This window comes from Acipenser ruthenus, chromosome 1 (assembly GCF_902713425.1).
Source record: "Acipenser ruthenus chromosome 1, fAciRut3.2 maternal haplotype, whole genome shotgun sequence".
NCBI classification, from domain to species: Eukaryota; Metazoa; Chordata; class Actinopteri; order Acipenseriformes; family Acipenseridae; genus Acipenser; species Acipenser ruthenus.
This window is the reverse complement of record NC_081189.1, coordinates 68,453,806-68,473,654: the sequence shown is the minus strand read 5'-3', so window position 1 is coordinate 68,473,654 and position 19,849 is coordinate 68,453,806. Positions and strand designations below refer to the sequence as shown.

Below are 19,849 nucleotides of genomic sequence, written 5' to 3'. Positions count from 1 at the left end.
ACAATGGTTGGGCGGTTAAAGCGTATTTATTAATAAACACAATATTAAACAAATTAACACAACACAAAACAAAAGGGCACAAGGGCCAAACGAATGAACAAACAAACAAGTAAGTGATGTGCTGGGAAATCCAGCACGTCTTAGCAATTGTTTTGTTAATGTTGCTTTTTCTCTCTCCGCTCTCCCGTACTCTCCTCTACACTCTCAACCCCGAGTGCAGAGTGCTGCTGGTTTATATACTCTGGCCGAGGGATTAACTAGTTGGTAATTATCTTATTATCCCTCGGCCAGAGTCTGCACGCGTTTGGTAAGGATGCATGACTGTCAGCTAGTTAAATAATCAGTAGCTGATCAGCCATGCATCCTCACGGGGTTTTTAAATATAATAACAAAAGACGCGGCGCTTTTACCCGCGCCGCAAACAAAAATACAAATAATAATAAATAGGGGCGGGACACTCCGCCACACATGCCCCCCCTTGTGCGCAGCACACATGGCCTTTTCGGCCACCTCCCCCCTTAGTCCCCAAAGTCCCGGTCAGCAGTCCCGGCACAGGAACAGGGGCAGCAACGGGCCAAAGGTGGCGGCCACGGTGGGATGTCCTCCTCCCACCCAAACAGCCGTAGTGTTCCAATGGCCCGCGCACCGGCCAGCTCCTCTGGCCAAAAAATTTTTGGGGGTGGTCTCCAGACCTGCCCCCCCTTCTTCATGGCCGACAGCTCCCCTCCGTGGGGCTCTGGCCACCCTTTCTCCTGCAGCGAAATTGCTGCGGGGGAAGCTGGTCTCCTGACCTCCCCCCCCTTCTTCATGGCTGACAGCTGCCCTTCACGGGGCTCCAGCCACAGTATTTCCTGCCGCGAAAGTGCGGCTGGGGGAGCTGGTCTCCTGACCTCCCCCCCCTTTTCCATGGCTGGCAGCTCCCCTTCGTGGGGCTCTGACCACATGATCTCCGGCCGCGAAAGTGCGGCTGGGGGAGCTGGTCTCCTGACCTCCCCCCCTTTCTTCATGGCCGGCAGCTCCCCTCCGTGGGGCTCCGACCACAGTGTAGTGACCCCAGGCGAAGCAGGATCCCTGGCGACCCCAGGCAAAGCAGGATCCCTGGCGACCCCAGGCGAAGCAGGATCCCTGGCGACCCCAGGCGAAGCAGGATCCCTGGCGACCCCAGGCGAAGCAGGATCCCTGGCGACCCCAGGCGAAGCAGGATCCCTGGCGACCCCAGGCGATGTGGAACAGGCAGCCCCAGGCGATGCGAGGCAGGCATCCCTGGGTGGTGCGAGGCAGGGCAGGAGCAGTCCTTCCCATGACGGTGGATGTGGAACCAGCAGGTATTCACCCTCTGCTGGTGGAGGTGGGAGGGGAAAGCAGTCCTCCCACAGCGGCTGAGACGGAACCAGCAGGTATTCACCCTCTGCTGGTGGAGCTGGGAGTGGCAAGCAGTCCTCCCACGGCGGCTGAGGCGGAACCAGCAGGTATTCATCCTCTGCTGGTGGAGGTGGGAGGGGCAAGCAGTCCTCCCACGACGGTTGAGGCAGAACCAGCAGGCATTCATCCTCTGCTGGTGGAGGTGGGAGGGGCAAGCAGTCCTCCCACGACGGTGGAGGCGGAACCAGCAGGCATTCACCCTCTGCTGGTGGAGGTGGGAGGGGCAAGCAGTCCTCCCACGACGGTGGATGTGGAACCAGCAGGCATTCACCCTCTGCTGGTGGAGGTGGCGGAGGCAGAGGCAGCTCTTGCTGCTCTGCTCCTGGTGATGGTGGAGACAGAAGCAGCTCCTGCTGCCCTGCTCCTGGTGGTGGTGGAGACAGAGGCAGCTCCTGCTGCTCTGCTCCTGGTGGTGGTGGAGGCAGAGGCGATGGGGCGGATGCTGGCCACTCAGAGGGAGGCTGTGGCGGTGCTGGCTCCCTCTGCTGTGGCGGCTGGGCTGGTGTGTGCCGTGCTCCCTTCAGCAGCATAAATAGAGGCTGCTGGGGAACACCAGCATCCTGCCCTTCTCCCCCCCAGAAAAATTCAGGGGGTTGAGCCTGTAACTCCTCCCCTTCTGGCTCTTGGGACTGCAGCTTGGGTCCTAAGGCTGTGGAAGCGCAGACTTCCACCTCTTGGGCTATGGACGCACCGACTCCCCCCTCTTTGGGCTGTGGACGCACCGACTCCTCCCTCTTGGGCTGTGGACGCACCGACTCCTCCCTCTTGGGCTGTGGACGCACCGACTCCCCCCTCTTGGGCGTAGGACGTTCGGGCTCCTCCCACTCGGGCGTAGGACGTTCGGGCTCCTCCCACTCGGGCGTAGGACGTTCGGGCTCCTCCCACTCGGGCGTAGGACGTTCGGGCTCCTCCCACTCGGGCGTAGGACGTTCGGGCTCCTCCCCAGGCTGTGGAGGCGAAACCAGCAGGCATTCTCCCTCTGCTGGTGGAGACAGTAGCGATGGCTCCTCTCCCTCTGATGCTGGAGACGGTAGCGATGGCTCCTCTCCCTCTGATGCTGGAGATGGCAGCGATGGCTCCTCTCCCTCTGATGCTGGAGACGGTAGCGATGGCTCCTCTCCCTCTGATGCTGGAGACGGCAGCGATGGCTCCTCTCCCTCTGGCGCTGGAGACGGCAGCGATGGCTCCTCTCCCTCTGGCGCTGGAGACGGCAGCGATGGCTCCTCTCCCTCTGGCGCTGGAGACGGCAGCGATGGCTCCTCTCCCTCTGGCGCTGGAGACGGCAGCGATGGCTCCTCTCCCTCTGGCGCTGGAGACGGCAGCGATGGCTCCTCTCCCTCTGGCGCTGGAGACGGCAGCGATGGCTCCTCTCCCTCTGGCGCTGGAGACGGCAGCGATGGCTCCTCTCCCTCTGGCGCTGGAGACGGCAGCGATGGCTCCTCTCCCTCTGGCGCTGGAGACGGCAGCGATGGCTCCTCTCCCTCTGGCGCTGGAGACGGCAGCGATGGCTCCTCTCCCTCTGGCGCTGGAGACGGCAGCGATGGCTCCTCTCCCTCTGATGCTGGAGATGGCAGCAGCAGGGTCTCTCCCATATCCGCAGCCAGGTAGTTGAACACCATGGCTGCGATGTCTGGGAGGGAAGCTGGGTGGTGTTGCTGTTCCCAGGCCTCCCAGCGCTCCCCATCTCTTGCCCACAGGAGGTTGATCACTGCAGGGAGGGCTTCCTCATAATCCCTCCCCGGCTCCACCAGCCAGTCCCAGACTCCCTCAGAGGAGAGTGCATTCGTCCTCTTTGGAGGATGCAGGTCCTCCCTCACTGGACGCTCTGGCTCCTCTTTCTCCTGCCATGGAGGGGGTTGGTCTGGTGCCACGTGCCCAACCTCACCAACCGCGAAGCACCACTCCTCACCCTTCAGGCAGGTGAGGCAGATATCCAGTGTGGCAAGGTAAGGCTGATGTTGCTGCGCCTCCTGCTGCTGTTGTTGCTGCTGCTGCTGCTTTCTCCTCCGGCTACTTTTCCCCATTTTTAATTTGAAAAAAAAAACGAACAAACAAAAAAAAAACGCACTTTTCAATCCTGGTCCGGCTGTTGGAGGCGTTGTTTGTCCCACGCAGGACACCATATGTGACAGTCTGGCTCGCAGTGGTGACGTCACGGACCAGGAAGTAGAAACCAAAACAATGGTTGGGCGGTTAAAGCGTATTTATTAATAAACACAATATTAAACAAATTAACACAACACAAAACAAAAGGGCACAAGGGCCAAACGAATGAACAAACAAACAAGTAAGTGATGTGCTGGGAAATCCAGCACGTCTTAGCAATTGTTTTGTTAATGTTGCTTTTTCTCTCTCCGCTCTCCCGTACTCTCCTCTACACTCTCAACCCCGAGTGCAGAGTGCTGCTGGTTTATATACTCTGGCCGAGGGATTAACTAGTTGGTAATTATCTTATTATCCCTCGGCCAGAGTCTGCACGCGTTTGGTAAGGATGCATGACTGTCAGCTAGTTAAATAATCAGTAGCTGATCAGCCATGCATCCTCACGGGGTTTTTAAATATAATAACAAAAGACGCGGCGCTTTTACCCGCGCCGCAAACAAAAATACAAATAATAATAAATAGGGGCGGGACACTCCGCCACAATAATATACAATGATAAAATGTGTAGTGCAAGTATGCTTACTTGGGAACCACAAGTCAAGTCAAACTTTGTTTTTCTCATATAAAGCATTTATAAGAAATACAATTTGGCTTCTCATTCTGTTAAATGGAATCCAATGTAACGCCAAGGTAATTTTCAAAACCTGCTGCCTCGTTTTCAATCCAATTAATTTTGTCCATCATTTTATATCCAAAATTGTACCACACTAAGAGCTTTTCATCAGTCTTATCTTCCATTGATTATGCATGGCTGCAAACAAGATTTATTTTCTCAACTTTATAATATGCTGTACTGTATACTTAGTTTGTATGCAACAACTACTAACAATGTACTGTAACAGATGTTTAGGAAATTTAGACCTTATCAGTATCTTGAATGTGTCTACATTAACTCCATTTGAGTGGCCAATAGACTAATGGACAAAGAATTCTGTTCATAGCAGTCTTGTAACATCTTCCTCCATGACTTAGATTTTATTTGTATTCGCGAACACAGCAGCCTTGACATTATTTGCTTTCAGTTTCAGTTATGACCACAGTTTGTTTATCTGCCCGGATTTACTGAATACCCACTCACTAGAGACTGATGTTGCCTAGATACTACAAAAATTTCTCGGTTGTCAGTGAATGCTACTTTTGTTTTTCTGTCCACCAGTAAACATCAAAAGCCCCCTATTTTTGATCTCTGATTTAATCTCACCATACACTATAGTACTTCCATGTACCACCAACTGCAGAATACAGACGGCGCCGCCTAATCGGGATCCTGAAAACTGGGTTTGCTGCTTAACACTAGAACGACTGTGTTTATAGGCATACCTAGAACAACCATCAACGGTCAATTTGACTGGTGTATTAAAAACAACATAAATATTATAATGAAAGGACAAACAATTGAATGTAAATCGTAGTTCTATTCAGGAACATCATATAAAGCATCTACACAACCGAAACATTGTAAATAAACTGACATTTGAACAGAAATGTGTTTATATACAGGCATATTACATAACTTGCAACCTCAAAAAACAGTACAAAATGGAATAAGCAAATATTTGAAAATTAATTTGAGTATATAGTTATATAATGTACATACTGTACAACTGAAACAAAAATAAATATAATTTTTTTTTAAATAAATGGGTTTATATTGCCTACATAACAAAGCGCATATACGAATAAATAAACATTTGAACAGAATGAGCTTCATTTATAATTGTTTACACAGCCTATGTGCTGGCACAAATCACACAGATCCTGCGCTTTTCAAAATATGCAGTACACTTACCGCAGTCTTTTGGCATTTGGCACAGCTATCAACAATAACTCAGGCTTCTGGCAACAAATGCTTCACGGGCATATACTAGTACAATGAAAGCTTCTAATTCCTCCAAGGGCATTGACCACGGATCATGTTGGTGCCCAGTCTGCTTCAGAGCCAGATTGTCATTGTCCTTTTTTGCTGCCATAGAATCTTGTTTGGTAAAATTTGCAGTAATTCCAAACACTGCTTTGCTGTCCTGCGTCTCTTCAGCGATCCATTTGCGGTGTGTATTGGGGTAACAATGAATTTCTTAGAAAAACAAGTGACTTATAGTAACCAGTGCAGACAGACAGCCTGGCACTGTGAGCTGTCAAGACTGACTGATGGGCTATCAGGAGGCTCATTGAAACACTACACATGTCAACAGACCGCTCAATTGAGGAATACAGACTGATATAATCAAACTTCAATACATGATTGCAAGTCCCGACTGATAAATATAAATAATAACATAACATTTAATTGTTATAATATGTTTTATATGTATCGGTCAATTTGACCTCTCCAGGTCGGAATAGGTATGACAGTATTTTATGTCGCTAATTTTTGCAGCTATGCGATTCTTTCATGGTAATTAGTACATATATTTAGGAAAAGTCCAGAAAGCTCAGCTCCTTATCTTAAACACATACACAGCAATTTAAGTTTAAATTCCAAAAACGGTCAAAATGACCGCCTTGGTCGTTCTACTGTTAAATGGGTTACAACTCTTGGAGGCGGTTCTTCCAGTGCTGTTTGTGTAATTTAATTGGGACGCCACTTTGTTTAATTGGGATACAGTATTTTCAAATGATGAACGGAGATCGCTTTCAGAGCAAAACTAAGGTTGTGTAGCACAGTGCAGTCAGTGCAGTGAGTTTGTGATTACCCTGTGACTTTCTCAGGCTGCTGTTGCAAAAAAAGTTGGTGTGTCAACATTGAAGGTGCCTCGCCTTGTGATAAGATGTGATTGAATTATTTTTCATTTCATATAGAAATGTGATGTGATTTCATTCCAGCTGCTTATTCTGGATATTTTTCCTTCTCCTGCGGCGTCCCCATAAAGCAGTGCCGACTGTAGTTGTCAGAATCCTCTTCTATTCAACAAAGCCCATCTTAAAATAGAGCTCAATAGGACTCCAGGGGCACTTGTTTCTTTGTATTTCTATATTTTTATATACTTTTATTGTACTTTTTCTTTTTAAATGCTGACTTGTGTGTCAGTTTTACAATGCCCATTGTATAAACTGAAGCAATCAAAGCTTTACATGCAACCAAAGCCAGATTCAAACCCACTCATCCAGCAGTGAAAAGCTAATACATTGACCTACTATGCCACCTAGCCCCACTTTATGATTAAGTTTAATAGTGGCCCCAACAAATGGGTGACAGCATTCCGTATTTATTTACACTGTTCTCAACCTACTGTACTTTTATATTGCACAGTTGTTCAAACCTAAAAGCATTGATTAAGAGTAAGTGTCTGACCACTAGGCTTCTATGTGTCTGGATGCGTTTTAGTCCACAAGTACACCAGTATGAAACCGGTGAGACAAAAGTGAAAAGGTATTTGTTACAGACTATTTTGTACAAAAATCTAGAAACTCCTGCCACCATAACACTCACTCAATAATATACAGGTTTACAGTATCCTGGACAGCAGAACGGCCCTGAGACTGTTTCTTGTAAAAACAGTAGTCATTTGGATGCAGCCTGCTATCTATCAAAATCTGTTGTGCAGTCTCGCCAATGATGGAGTGATGCATCTTTTATATATTGCAAAGTACATGTGAGGGAACCTAGTTGCATATCCGATTGATCAGTCATGTGTTTTCCAATGTGTTGCCCCACCCTTGTATTAATATTAAGCCGCAATTCTGTATGGAAATGTATTGGAAATTATGCCAGCCATCTGGTTTTGCTTTTCTTTTGCGTGTTACTTTAATGGATATGTCACTCCTTTTTTTTACCACACTTCATTAATCCATAGCTAACAACCAGCACAGACTTTTTTTAGGAGCCAGAACGCATTTCAAAAGAAAATGTATTCATCGGTTTTCTTCTGCCTGTATAATGCAGTAAGAGCAGTTAATCACACTTTAACTCAATAGCATAAGCAAACTAGTCAAAATAGCAAAATAGCATAGAGTAACTTGAACTGAGATTGTATTTTTTTTACTGAGCAGACAGGCCTGACTTATTCTTTCAAAATATTTTCAGAATATTGTATTATTTTGTACGTAAACTACTGTAAATGATCTCTTCATTCATAGAAGTAGAACAAAATTGTATAGCTTCATGTGACAGAGACAGAATGATTCTTTTTTTTTTTATTTTAATGGTCGACAATTATTTTTATTGTTTTCTCCCCAATTTAGTAATGTCCAATTATTTTAAGGCTTAGCCCACCGCTACCACCTCTGCGCTGACTCTGGAGGGGCGAAGACGAACACACGCTGTCCTCCGAAGCGTGTGCTGTCAGCAGCCCGCTTCTTTACACACTGCAGACTCACTATGTAGCCACCCAGAGCTACAGCGTTGGAGGACAACGCAGCCCTCGGCAGCTTACAGGCAAGCCCGCAGGTGCCCAGCCAGACCACAGGGGTCGTTGGGGCGCGATGAGCCGAGAACACCCTGGCCGACATAGCCCTCCCTCCCCCTGGGCAGCGCTCGGCCAATTGAGCGCCACCCCCTTGGAGCTCCCGTCCTCGGTTGGCAAAGGAATAGCTTGGACTCGAACCGGCGACGTCCAGACAATATAGCCCATCCAGCACTCCACACGGAGCGCCTTTCCTGGATGCGCCACTCGGGGGGGGGGGGGGGGTCCCGGGCCCCGGGCCCCGGGCCCCGGGCCCCCATCGAGACAGAATGATTCTTGGAGATTAATCTCCCTCCCAACCTCTTAGGACTCTGTGTAAAGGGAACATAGTGCCCTGGACTGGATGGCCAGACAGTTCATTCCTAGGGTTAGGTGGAAGTCGGACATCTAGAAAGGGGGCAGAGCTACGGTACACTAAATCATCGACCCGGAAGGAAAACGATGTGGCAGCCGCGGATTGGAGGAGTGGTTACAATCGTTAACCAAGAGGGCGTGATTGATGGTATATAAGGGGGCGTAGCGAAGTGATCTGTTCCTTTGTTATGGTTAATGCTGAACCGGAAGGAGAACTGTATTGTGTATCATGAGTGTTTTTTGTTTGTTTTGTCATGTCTAATTAAACTGTTTGTTATTAGACCGCTAACACGATCCGGAGCTGTCGCTACAGGCCAGTACAAAACCCGTACATCACTGCACTCATATCACGATTTATTGTATTTGCACCACAAGCACTACAGCACTCACTTTGGACTTGTGACCGTGTTTGTATATTGCGTGTGTATTAAATACTGTGTCTATTGTTTCGGGACTGAACCCCTGGGTTAAACTGTGTAGTACACAGCCTTGTGTACTACCATTCATTATTATTTACTGTTGTCAAGTGACTTTTGGATTATAAATAAAACACCATTGCACCTGGATTATTGTTGTCTGTCTGTTATTGATCACCGCATCACTCCTGCACCTGCACACTGCTCACCACTTTGCCACACTTCACCATAATGTCTTTTAGGTAAAATCTATATTAAAGACATTCTCTTTAACTGTTAATTTAATTTTACTAATGCAGTCATCCAACTGAGCTGTTTTATAAGCAGATATAAATAGAACAAACTCAAGAAACCCTGCAAAATAGCTTCAGGGCAATTAACAGTTTCTGCAAGACAAGCTGTGATGGCTTTGGCTTTAAAAGTGTATTGATTTTCTGAGCACTTTCTTTATCATGTATATCATGCTAAATGTAAGACTGAATAAGCATCAGTTTGACCTTGCCTATGCTAGCAAAGAATTAAGGCTGTTTAATGGCCAGGGCTTTTTCCACCTCTCCTCATCTCACTATTTGGCATTATTTCACAGATGTCTCATATTGCTACTCATTCTTTTCAGAGTCCTAGAAAATTCACGACACCCCCTAAGCGATTAGGCATTTGTGTAGTGGTGCAGTAACTGGCTCAGTTGGTTGTAATGAGCTCCGTAGCTTTCTCTCTACAACCTGTTGACGCCTCACAGAGGAGTTGTCATGCTGCATTATCTCCAGATACTGATGAGCAGTGTTCTGGCGAGGATTGATGGGAGGCTCTGCATAAAGGACAGTTCTTATAAAAGAAATGATGGACACATTCACCTAGCTAAATCCCTCTGGTCCCTTTTGCCAGAATGCTCTCTGCCGCTGCTGTTTCTGCTGCCTCTGCTGCTAAGTGTATCAGCTACTTGCTAAAACGTTCAGCCCTGATAGCTTCGGTAGCTACCTGCTGAGCAGGAGAATTGCAACAAGGAAGCGCTTGCTTCCTAGTTAGACAATTCCACCACGTAGTTTTGTATTATGTTAATTGCTTTGGGGAAACTGTTAGACTGGCTGGACTAAGCGGCACACTGAATGTGAAGCAACAGGGGTTTGATTCCAGAGTATCAGGCTTTGTGATCCTGTGACAGAGAAGATGGATGAATCAGGGTTTGTATTATACATGGCTTCAATTCTGTCCTACCTTTCCTCCTCTTTTTTTCTCTCTCTCCTTGTTCTCTCTCTTTCTCGCGCTGTATTTGGGGTTCTGAAGGTGTCTCAATGTTTTCTGAATGCAGAGTTTGAGAGCGGAGAGCCAGATCTATATCTTGAAGCCTTCACTAAGTCGGACTGCAAATCCTGGATTGCAGCACTCCGAGAGGCAAACTCGGAAGGTTTGCAAAAAAGAATTCATCACCTTAGGCAGCTGATCATGGAGATTAAGGGAAGCGAACCGGCAGACAGCCTAGGAGGTGAAGCACAGCAGGCTGGTGAGTGCTTTGGACTTTGCTTCCTTTTTAAGGTGTTTCTGATTTTACAATTGTTTTAGACTTCAGAGCACTAGCTCCTGTTTTAAAGATGAGTATCAACAAAAACGTATTTGATTATACAAACTGAATTTATACTGCAAACATCCTAGAGAACAAATTCAAGTTTTTTTCAAAGACAATGGGCTACAACATTTAAAAGTTACTACCTTTTTTTCAGAGTATGAATGAAGGTGGGATTTCAATTGGTTGTCCAAATCCATCTCTTGTTAATAGATGACTTTTCCCTACTGGCCATGAAAATTGATTGGACCTTTTATGAAAATAAATGAATCGCATTTAAAACAGTTCTCGATTCATTGTGGCTTCTAAGCTTTGAGAGCCTTAATTTATATTCCAAAGTAATGTTATTTTCCACTAAAGCAGAGCTTTTCTTCTATTCCAAAAATGATGATTACTCTCTTCATGTATCTTCTCGTATGGAGTGCATTAGAATTTCAAACTACATACATGGTATTTCAATACTGCCTTTTCATTTAAAAAATAATGATCCGTGCTTGTCTGAAATTAGGATCTCCTGTGTAGCAGAGCTGATATTGGCATTATTATGATTCAGAGCCAAAAAAAAAGATTAATTCAACAACTATTACCTTGTGGAACATCCATGCAAATTCTGCAAACAAAGTCATATTTGAAGAAACAATCACACTGACATAAAGGTCTGTAATCCTCCAGTAAGGACCATTGGTTTGGTTTTGGAGCCATCTTGTTTTCAGTGGTGGAATCTAAGTTATAATGTTTAAGATATTATAATTGCTAATAAATTGTATGAGCGGAATTTGTCCTGCATGCTGTGTGATCGTGTACAATCTGCAGGCTTGCCATATACAAATTAACTTTTCTCAGCAGTTGAAAAGCTGTCTTGTTTGTTTGCCCTAACATGATCAGGTAAAGTGAAGCGGCATATAGATGCAGTGTATCAGCGATTCTGTGTGAAACAGTAAGGAGGATTTTTGAATAGTGTTACTGTTTGCAGAATGTAAGGAAAGAATAACCTTTTCTTGGAGGGAATTTCATGTTCATCCAACGTTCCACATTCTTTTCAAATGGGCTTTTACTTCTCGTCCCACCCCTCTCCCCTCCATTAGAAACGTACTCCAGTCTACTGTACCTCAGGGTTCTTATTTGTGTGTCTATGAGAGACCTCTAAGGAACAAGTGGTGCAGACAGAGCAGTCCCCTCTGGGCCAATCCTCCACCATGTTTTTAGGTTGCAGTATGATGTACAGTGTGCTGCCTTTTGCACTGGATATTACCAGAGGTCCTATGTTTTTCTGGACTGAAACAAACTTATTTCTATATTAATAAACCAGGCTTTTATCAGCATCTAGTTTGTTTGTGCTCTGCGCTGATTGCTTCTTAACTTCCCCTGGTAACAGAGGGTCAGGGAAGTGTGCAGAAAAAAAAACCAAAGAAACTCCCGCTTTGCAATAAGTTTCTCTTTCTGTCACAGCTGATGAGGCAGTGATATGTGATGTAACAAAAGAATCACACCGAACGTAGCATCGCCTGTTTTATACAGAATAGTATTCTCATTAGTGAAATTCGACACCTACATCAGGTACTTTTTTTTTCTAAATACATACGTATAGGTAGGTTGATTTGCTTTCACCCTTCTGTCCAGTTCATCCCAAACCAGCTCGATGGGGTTTAAGTCTGGAGACTGTGCTGGCCATTCCATGATTTGAAGCCTACCGTCTTGTTCTTTTCTTCTAAGGTAGTTCTGACATAGCCTGGAGCTATGTTTTGGGTCATTATCTGCTGTAGGATGAACCCCTGACCAACTAGGCGTATACCAGAGGGTATTGCATGGCACTGCAAAATGCCGTGGTAGCAGTTTTGGTTGAGGGTGCCACTCACTCTGTGCAAGTCGCCGACTCTGGATCCAGCAAAAGAGCCCCAGACCATCACGCTTCCTCCTCCTTGTTTGACAATTGGTGTCACACACCGAGGAACCATCCTTTCGCCTACTCGACGGCGTACAAAAACCCTGCGTGATGAACCGAAGATTTCAAATTTTGATTCATCGGTCCATAAGACCTTCTTCCAGTCTTCAGTAGTCCACTGGCGGTGCTTCATGGCCCAGGCAAGCCTCTTTTTCTTATTTTGCCATCTTAGCAATGGCTTTCTTACTGCCACTCGACCTGTCAAACCTGCAGCTCGAAGTCTTCTCTTCACAGTTGAAACTGAGACTTGCTTACTTCGACCAGTGTTAAACTGTGCTTGAAGCTGTTGTCCTGTGAGCCGCCTATCACGCAAGCTGTTGACTCTCAGAAACTTGTCTTCTGATTCTGTTGTGGCTTTGGGTCTGCCAGACCTCTTCCTGTCAGAGTTTCCTCCAGTTTCCAAGTGCCATTTGATGGTGTAGGAAACTGTACTCACTGACACCTTGGCATTCTTTGCAATTTCTCTAAAGGAAAGACCTACACTTTTAAGGGTTATAATGGTCTGTCTGTCTTCCTTTGTTAATTGCCCTTTTCTCGCCATTATGAGAGCAATATACTACTTCCTGTAGTACAATACTGCTTAATGCTTAAGAGGGTGTAGTAACACAGTCTGTTCCAACACTGCTTTTATACAGACAGAGGGTTTGTAAGCAATCAACAAAAGTTGGGACACCTGTAGGAATTGTTAGCATCAACTTTCAAGGCTTAATTTACTTCCATTGCTGCAGAACAGCTGTAAGTTGTTAACCCATTACTTGTTCCCTGAAAAAGGCCTTTTTGTATAACTCTGAAATGTACATTATTTTTCAGTTTTTGATAACCTAAACTTTTTTTTAACCTCTGGCAGTTTACCGCTTACCTTTGTACCATTTCAGGTTATTCACTGGACTTGAACTGCTTAAATTTCAATAAAAACTGAAAAAATGGGGGTGTTCTAAAACTTTTGACCAGTAGTGTATATTAAAGGAAACGAATAAGAAAATACACAGTATAATTTGAAATGCATTAAGGTGAGTAATAAACTGACTTAATTGTGATTTTAGCAGTTGGTTCAAACATTTGCTGGAATTTCTGTATAATTCTATGTAAATATAAAACTATAAAGCAGGGGCAACAATATTAATAGGACAACCATTTTTTTATGCTGGGTTATTTTTTGGATAATAATAATAATAATAATAATAATAATAATAATAATAATAATAATACAAAATTCCCTTATATAGCGCTCTTCATACAAGCATTCCAGTGTGCTTTACAAAATAAATATAAAAACGCCTGTGTCTAATATATAATCCAGCTACAAATAAACAGACTCAAATAAATACGTTTTCAAACAGGGTTTAAAAGTTTAAATTGTGCTAGCATTCCTGCTATGAATCGGGAGCAAGTTCCAAAGACGAGGGGCATTATAACTAAATGCCCCGGCTCTGACAGAGTTCAAACACATTTTAGGGACTGTCAGAAGATTAGCGTTTTCTGATCTCGGAACGATCAGGGACATATGGGGTCAGCAGATCTTGAAGATAAGAAGGTCCAAGACCATGTAAGACCTTATAGGTAATAAGAAGACCCTTTAATAATAATAATAATAATAATAATAATAATAATAATAATACCATCAGTAATAAATGAGATAAATGCAGTAATTGTATCAATGAAATATGCAATAAAATTACAGATTTCCAAATTTTTCAAGCAAAAATAGTGCCACATTATTTAATGCACAGGCAGCTGGTGATTAATGTGAAATTTACTGTTGATCTGAATTAAACATACTATACAATATGGCACCTGGCCACAACTCATTTCATTTGCCCTTCAAGCACATCTACATAATCTGTCTTGGTACCTACTGATGGGGTTGGTTAATATTAGTTATAAATACTGTATCCTTTCCATTTCTGTCTATTAATTAAAATGGATATAGATCTGTTTGTGTCCAATGAACTTAAAGGTCTTTTACGAGAGCTGCTTAAAACGGGGCAGAGAGATCAATGTAGTCATGCACCTCACTTACCACGTTTTATTCATACATCAGCAAGATAACCTTTACAAGCATACAGGTCACTTTAAAAAGACATTTTGCAATGTGTGGACCTTTGCTACAGTAACGAGTGGTGCATATTGACAACCAGGATATTGCATTCCCTAGGAATTGGGGGTGGGGGGCAGGAATAGCTGACGTACAGACAGGGGTATGTTGTTTATTATTTTGGTTACAGCCTACTAGTATAAACATTTTCTTTAAGAGTTTAGTTTTTTGGGACCTCCCCCCAAAAAATACTGGAACAATGAAAATGTACTGAAACAGTATTACTTTCAACCTTTCTGTGTTATTCTGCAGGTGCAGCGATGATTCCAAAACCACCAAGGCTAGAGTTCAGTCTTGGTGAGTACTGTTTTGAGCTGTTTTTGGACTCAGATTATTGATTTGTTTTGTTTTGTCTAGTCTGTATTTAAAAACATATTTGATACTCTTCCAACTTATGTTAACAAAAAACAGTAATAACCTCTTGTCAACCCCCCCCCCCCCCCCCCACCAAAAAAAAACCTTTTTTCTTGTAACCTTTTTAATAGTGTCTTAAAGTACTCTTAGAGTACTTTTAAATGATGACCTGTACTCTACCATACTTGTGTGGGTCTTATAATAATATTATAATATCTCACATTAAAATTCAGTTTCCACAGCTGCTATCAGCATGCATTTCATTACAATTGTGTGGTTTGTATTATATGGCAGTTCAGACTATCAGGGTTTGAATTTGCTGCATATGATTTATTTTTTTAAGGTTATTAATTTTAATATCTATCCCAAAGGAGGCCAAAACAAACAAATAAACAAACAAACAAAAAGTGTTTATTACTGAGATAACCGCTACATACCTTACTCGGATTAAAAGGACATTTCTCAAAACAAATAAATAATTTGTCCCAAGGCCTACAACTAAAAATAATAAGCAAAAGAATACAGAGACATAGTTCTTTGAGGGGATCATAAAAAATTGGGCTACATTTAGGAAAAAAATCTTATGGAAACCAGGAAAGAGAAATATACAACTGTCACATTCATGTCATTGACTTTGGAAATCCAATCCAAACATAACAGGTCTGCTGCTAGCAGGAATCCTGTACAGTACATGTGGTGCAAGGTCGCTGTGAGGTTCATTAATCCTGTGTTTGATTTAGTAATTAATAAAGAAAATGAGAAAACATTCCCCAGATAATCCCTTACAGAGAGACTGAGTGGCTGAGGTTTGGGTTACAGACAGGGTGTTTCAAATGCGACCTTCAATTTTAATATGGCCAGTAGATTTTACCATAAAGTCGCCACGATGGTGACTATGCATTTACAGTATATACAACAAACTTTGGTTCTGTAATAAAGGCTTTCTGCTTAAAGGCTGCTACCCACTAGATGCGATGCGATGCGGCAAGCGGAATTGAGCAGCGATGCCTCATAATGAATAGTACCTATACTTTAGATAAGTATCTTTCACACCACAGGCATTGTGACAGGCGACGCAGGAGCGGAACCAGGGCGGCACTGGAGCGATGTGAAATAAATAGGACTGAATCCTATTTTTTGCGATTTGACCGTCGTCAAGTAGGGCATTGAGCAATCAGAGAACAGCTTCAATGCACGTGGTCCAGCAGGGTGAAGCAGTATCCAAAATGACGGAGGAAACAATAATACTTGCCGTTGAAAAAATACCCAGAGCTTTATGACAAAGGGCAATTATAAAGATACAGATTTGAAAGACAACATATGGGAGTCCATTTCAAAGGAACTGGATAAGCCTGGTGTGTGTGATTTATTGCCATATGTGTTGAAATACCATCAGAAAAGACACTCATAATTTCCACATCATGTTGACAAATATGTACCAGTCTTGATGATAGTTTTGTCAATTGCAAATTTGAACAGTTGTATAGATATGGCAGATATCACCTCTGTGTCGCTTCTGGTGTGTAGGGTCATGTCGCTGTGAAAGTGTCTTGTCACCAATTGAAAAATTGCATCACATGTGGTGTGTGGAGACCTTAACTGTCAGAGTCTGCACCGCCCTCCTGATCTCGCAGCGCCAATCCTTTCATGGAACCAGCCCCCTTTTCTTGTTTCTATAGTAACATGGAAATTGGAAATGATCATTCCGAATTAATACTGCATTGTCTGCAGTTCGGAAGAGATGGCTATTGCCAACTTAAAGAAAGTTAAGAAACTAAATAACTTTAAAAGCAAGTAGTTTCACCTCACCCCAACAAGAAGGAGGGACGAAAGGAGTGTTACGGCACAGACGGGGTTTAAAATAACTGCACAGCTTTTTTTTTTGTGAACAATTTAATTTTATTATTTGTATGTTTTACACAAAACAAGCTAAGGGAAAATACAAATATGAGTTCAAATCAAAATACAATACAATACACTACAAAAAATCAGAAAAACAACAATAAAATTATATATATAAACAGTAATGAATGAAAATACAATTCAGTGTGTGTGGAGCAAGTGGCCTAATATATCGTTCTCCAAAAAAGCAGATGCATCGATTCATCAACGTTATGAAAGGTTAAAAAAACGCAGTAATGGAGCTGTGGATTACTGTGTAATATTGCTAGTACATGCTTGTGGCAAAGTGCCCCGCCCCTGTGTGCATTTGTGTGTTCTGTGTATGTATGTATGCGTGCGTATGTTAATGTTGGTGTATAGATTGGTACACGGGATATAAACGGGTCTGTGTTTCACGTGTGTTTAAAGTGTATAATTATATTTAGGCACGAGGATGGCACATCACTTCACGTGCAGATAAAATGTGTATAATGTGTGGCATGGGGTTGCACGTAATGAATTCACGTGCTGGGATTCAAGTGAGTAATTAATTAGTAATTGAATCCCAGCACAACAGTATATATAGATGCACGTTTTAGTCACTTGTGGTGGGGTGTTCGGTGAGTGGAGAACGGGAGAGAGGAGGAGAAATAAAGTAAAAGAACGTAACGTAAAAATAGTGTTTTCACTCACCGTGTTTGTTTGTTTGTCTGTGCATCCACCGTTTGTGTGTTAGTACGTTTTGTTTGTCCTTTTATTTTGGTGTGTAGTGCCGTGTCCTGTGTTTTGTGCTGCTTTCAAACCTTTTATTTGTTAATAAACGCTGAGTGCAGCCATTGCACTCAGCTCATCACCATCACCGTCTGTCTGTGTTTGAATTCCTTGCTGCTTCCGGTCTGACGCCACCCACTCTGGCCGTCTTTGTGACACGTGGTGTCAGAAGTGGGATAGCCGCGCCTCCAAGCGTCAGACCAGGAGGGGTCTGGATTAAAAAAAAAAAAAAAAATTACAAATATTGTTTTGGGGGAAAAAACAAAAAAAAACAAAAAAAAAATCAATGGCAGAAGACGCCATCAAACTGCGGGGCTGGTTCCTGGAGAATGCTGGGCTGGAGGCCCAGTCTCTGCCCATAGTCGTCCGGGTCCTGTGGATGATGGACAGTGAGAGATGGGAGGCATATCAGCAGGAACACACCCCAAACACCTTGGAGGAGGGTGTGGAGTTTGTCCTCAACTACCTGGAGGCAACCATAAATGGAACAGCAGCCCAGGTAGCAGGACCACCAGCAGAGGAGTACCTGCTGTCCCCATCTCCACCAGCAGAGGGTGAGTACCTGCTGTCCCCATCTCCACCAGCAGAGGGTGAGTACCTGCTGTCCCCATCTCCACCAGCAGAGGGTGAATGCCTGCTGGTTTTGCCTCCACAGCCCAAATGGGAGGAGCCTGAGCATCCACAGCCCAAATGGGAGGAGCCCAAGCGGAAGGAGCCCGAATGTCCTACGCCTGAGTGGGAGGAGCCCGAACGTCCTACGCCTGAGTGGGAGGAGCCCGAACGTCCTACGCCTGAGTGGGAGGAGCCCGAACGTCCTATGCCTGAGTGGGGGGAGCCCGAACGTCCACAGCCCAACAGGGAGGAGTCGGGGCGTCCACAGCCCAACAGGGAGGAGTCGGGGCGTCCACAGCCCAACAGGGAGGAGTCGGGGCGTCCACAGCCCAACAGGGAGGAGTCGGGGCGTCCACAGCCCAACAGGGAGGAGTCGGGGCGTCCACAGCCCAACAGGGAGGAGTCGGGGCGTCCACAGCCCAACAGGGAGGAGTCGGGGCGTCCACAGCCCAAAGGGAGGCAAGTCGGGGCTTCCACAGCCCTGGGACCCAAACCACCAGCAGAGGGAAAATGCCTGCTGGTTCAGCCCCAAGAGCCAGAAGGGGAGGAGTTACAGGCTCAACCCCCTGAAAATTTTTGGGGGGGAGAAGGGCAGGATGCTGGTGTCCCCCAGCAGCCTCTCGCTATGCTGCTGAAGGCAGCACGGCGTGCACATGCCCAGCCGCCACAGCAGAGGGAGCCAGCACCGCCAGGAGCAGAGGAGCTGGAGCTGCCTCTACCTCCACCACCTCCAGGAGCAGAGGAGCAGGAGCTGCCTCTGCCTCCACCACCTCCAGGAGCAGAGGAGCAGGAGCTGCCTCTGCCTCCGCCACCAGCACCGCAAGGAGCAGAGGAGCAGGAGCTGCCTCTGCCTCCGCCACCACCACCGCAAGGAGCAGAGGAGCAGGAGCTGCCTCTGCCTCCACCACCACCACCGCAAGGAGCAGAGGAGCAGGAGCTGCCTCTGCCTCCACCACCTCCAGGAGCAGAGGAGCAGGAGCTGCCTCTGCCTCCGCCACCAGCACCGCAAGGAGCAGAGGAGCAGGAGCTGCCTCTGCCTCCGCCACCACCACCGCAAGGAGCAGAGGAGCAGGAGCTGCCTCTGCCTCCACCACCACCACCGCAAGGAGCAGAGGAGCAGGAGCTGCCTCTGCCTCCACCACCTCCAGGAGCAGAGGAGCAGGAGCTGCCTCTGCCTCCGCCACCACCACCGCAAGGAGCAGAGGAGCAGGAGCTGCCTCTGCCTCCGCCACCACCACCGCCAGGAGCAGAGGAGCTGGAGCTGCCTCTGCCTCCACCACCACCACCGCAAGGAGCAGAGGAGCAGGAGCTGCCTCTGCCTCCGCCACCACCACCGCCAGGAGCAGAGGAGCTGGAGCTGCCTCTGCCTCCACCACCGCCAGGAGCAGAGGAGCTGGAGCTGCCTCTGCCTCCACCACCGCCAGGAGCAGAGGAGCTGGAGCTGCCTCTGCCTCCACCACCGCCCGGAGCAGAGGAGCAGGAGCTGCCTCTGCTGCCCGTACCTCCGCAGGGAGTGCGGTGGCCGGAGCCCCAGAAAGGGGAGCTGCCGGCCACGAAGAAGGGGGAGGAGGTCTGGAGACCACTTTCCCCAGCAGCAGTTTCGCTGCAGGAGTTCTTGTGGCCGGAGCCCCACAGGAGGGAGCTGCCGGCTACGAAGAAGGGGGAGGTCGGGGGACCACCTGCCCCCGCAGCTTTTTCGCTGCAGGACAGGACCAGCATGCTGTCAGCCGTGCCACTACCGGCAGGGGAGCTGACAGCATTTCCAGCCATGGGCCCACTGAAGCCTCCCTTCCCAGCCCGAGACTTTGGCCTGGACTGCTGGGTATTTAAGGGGGGAGGTGGCCGTTGAGGCCATGTGTGCTGCGCACAAGGGGG

At 46.1% G+C, this 19,849-nt stretch overlaps 1 protein-coding gene across 4 annotated transcripts in view; it reads left to right on the top strand.

The window, feature by feature from the left end:
* LOC117421560 (type II inositol 3,4-bisphosphate 4-phosphatase-like) overlaps positions 1–19,849 on the top strand; it is a 353,781-nt gene that overhangs the window by 150,102 nt on the left and 183,830 nt on the right. For 3 of the 4 annotated variants that reach the window (XR_009329315.1, XM_059028317.1, XM_059028321.1), the window contains exons 5-6: positions 10,068–10,259; positions 14,609–14,653. Coding sequence is in view for 2 of the 4 variants with exons in the window: in XM_059028317.1 (XP_058884300.1) it covers positions 10,068–10,259; positions 14,609–14,653 (237 nt within the window). In the remaining 2 variants the exon portion in view is untranslated. Of the gene's footprint in view, positions 1–9,703; positions 9,940–10,067; positions 10,260–14,608; positions 14,654–19,849 lie in introns of those variants that run through there. The other variant, XR_009329316.1, reaches the window with a different exon arrangement.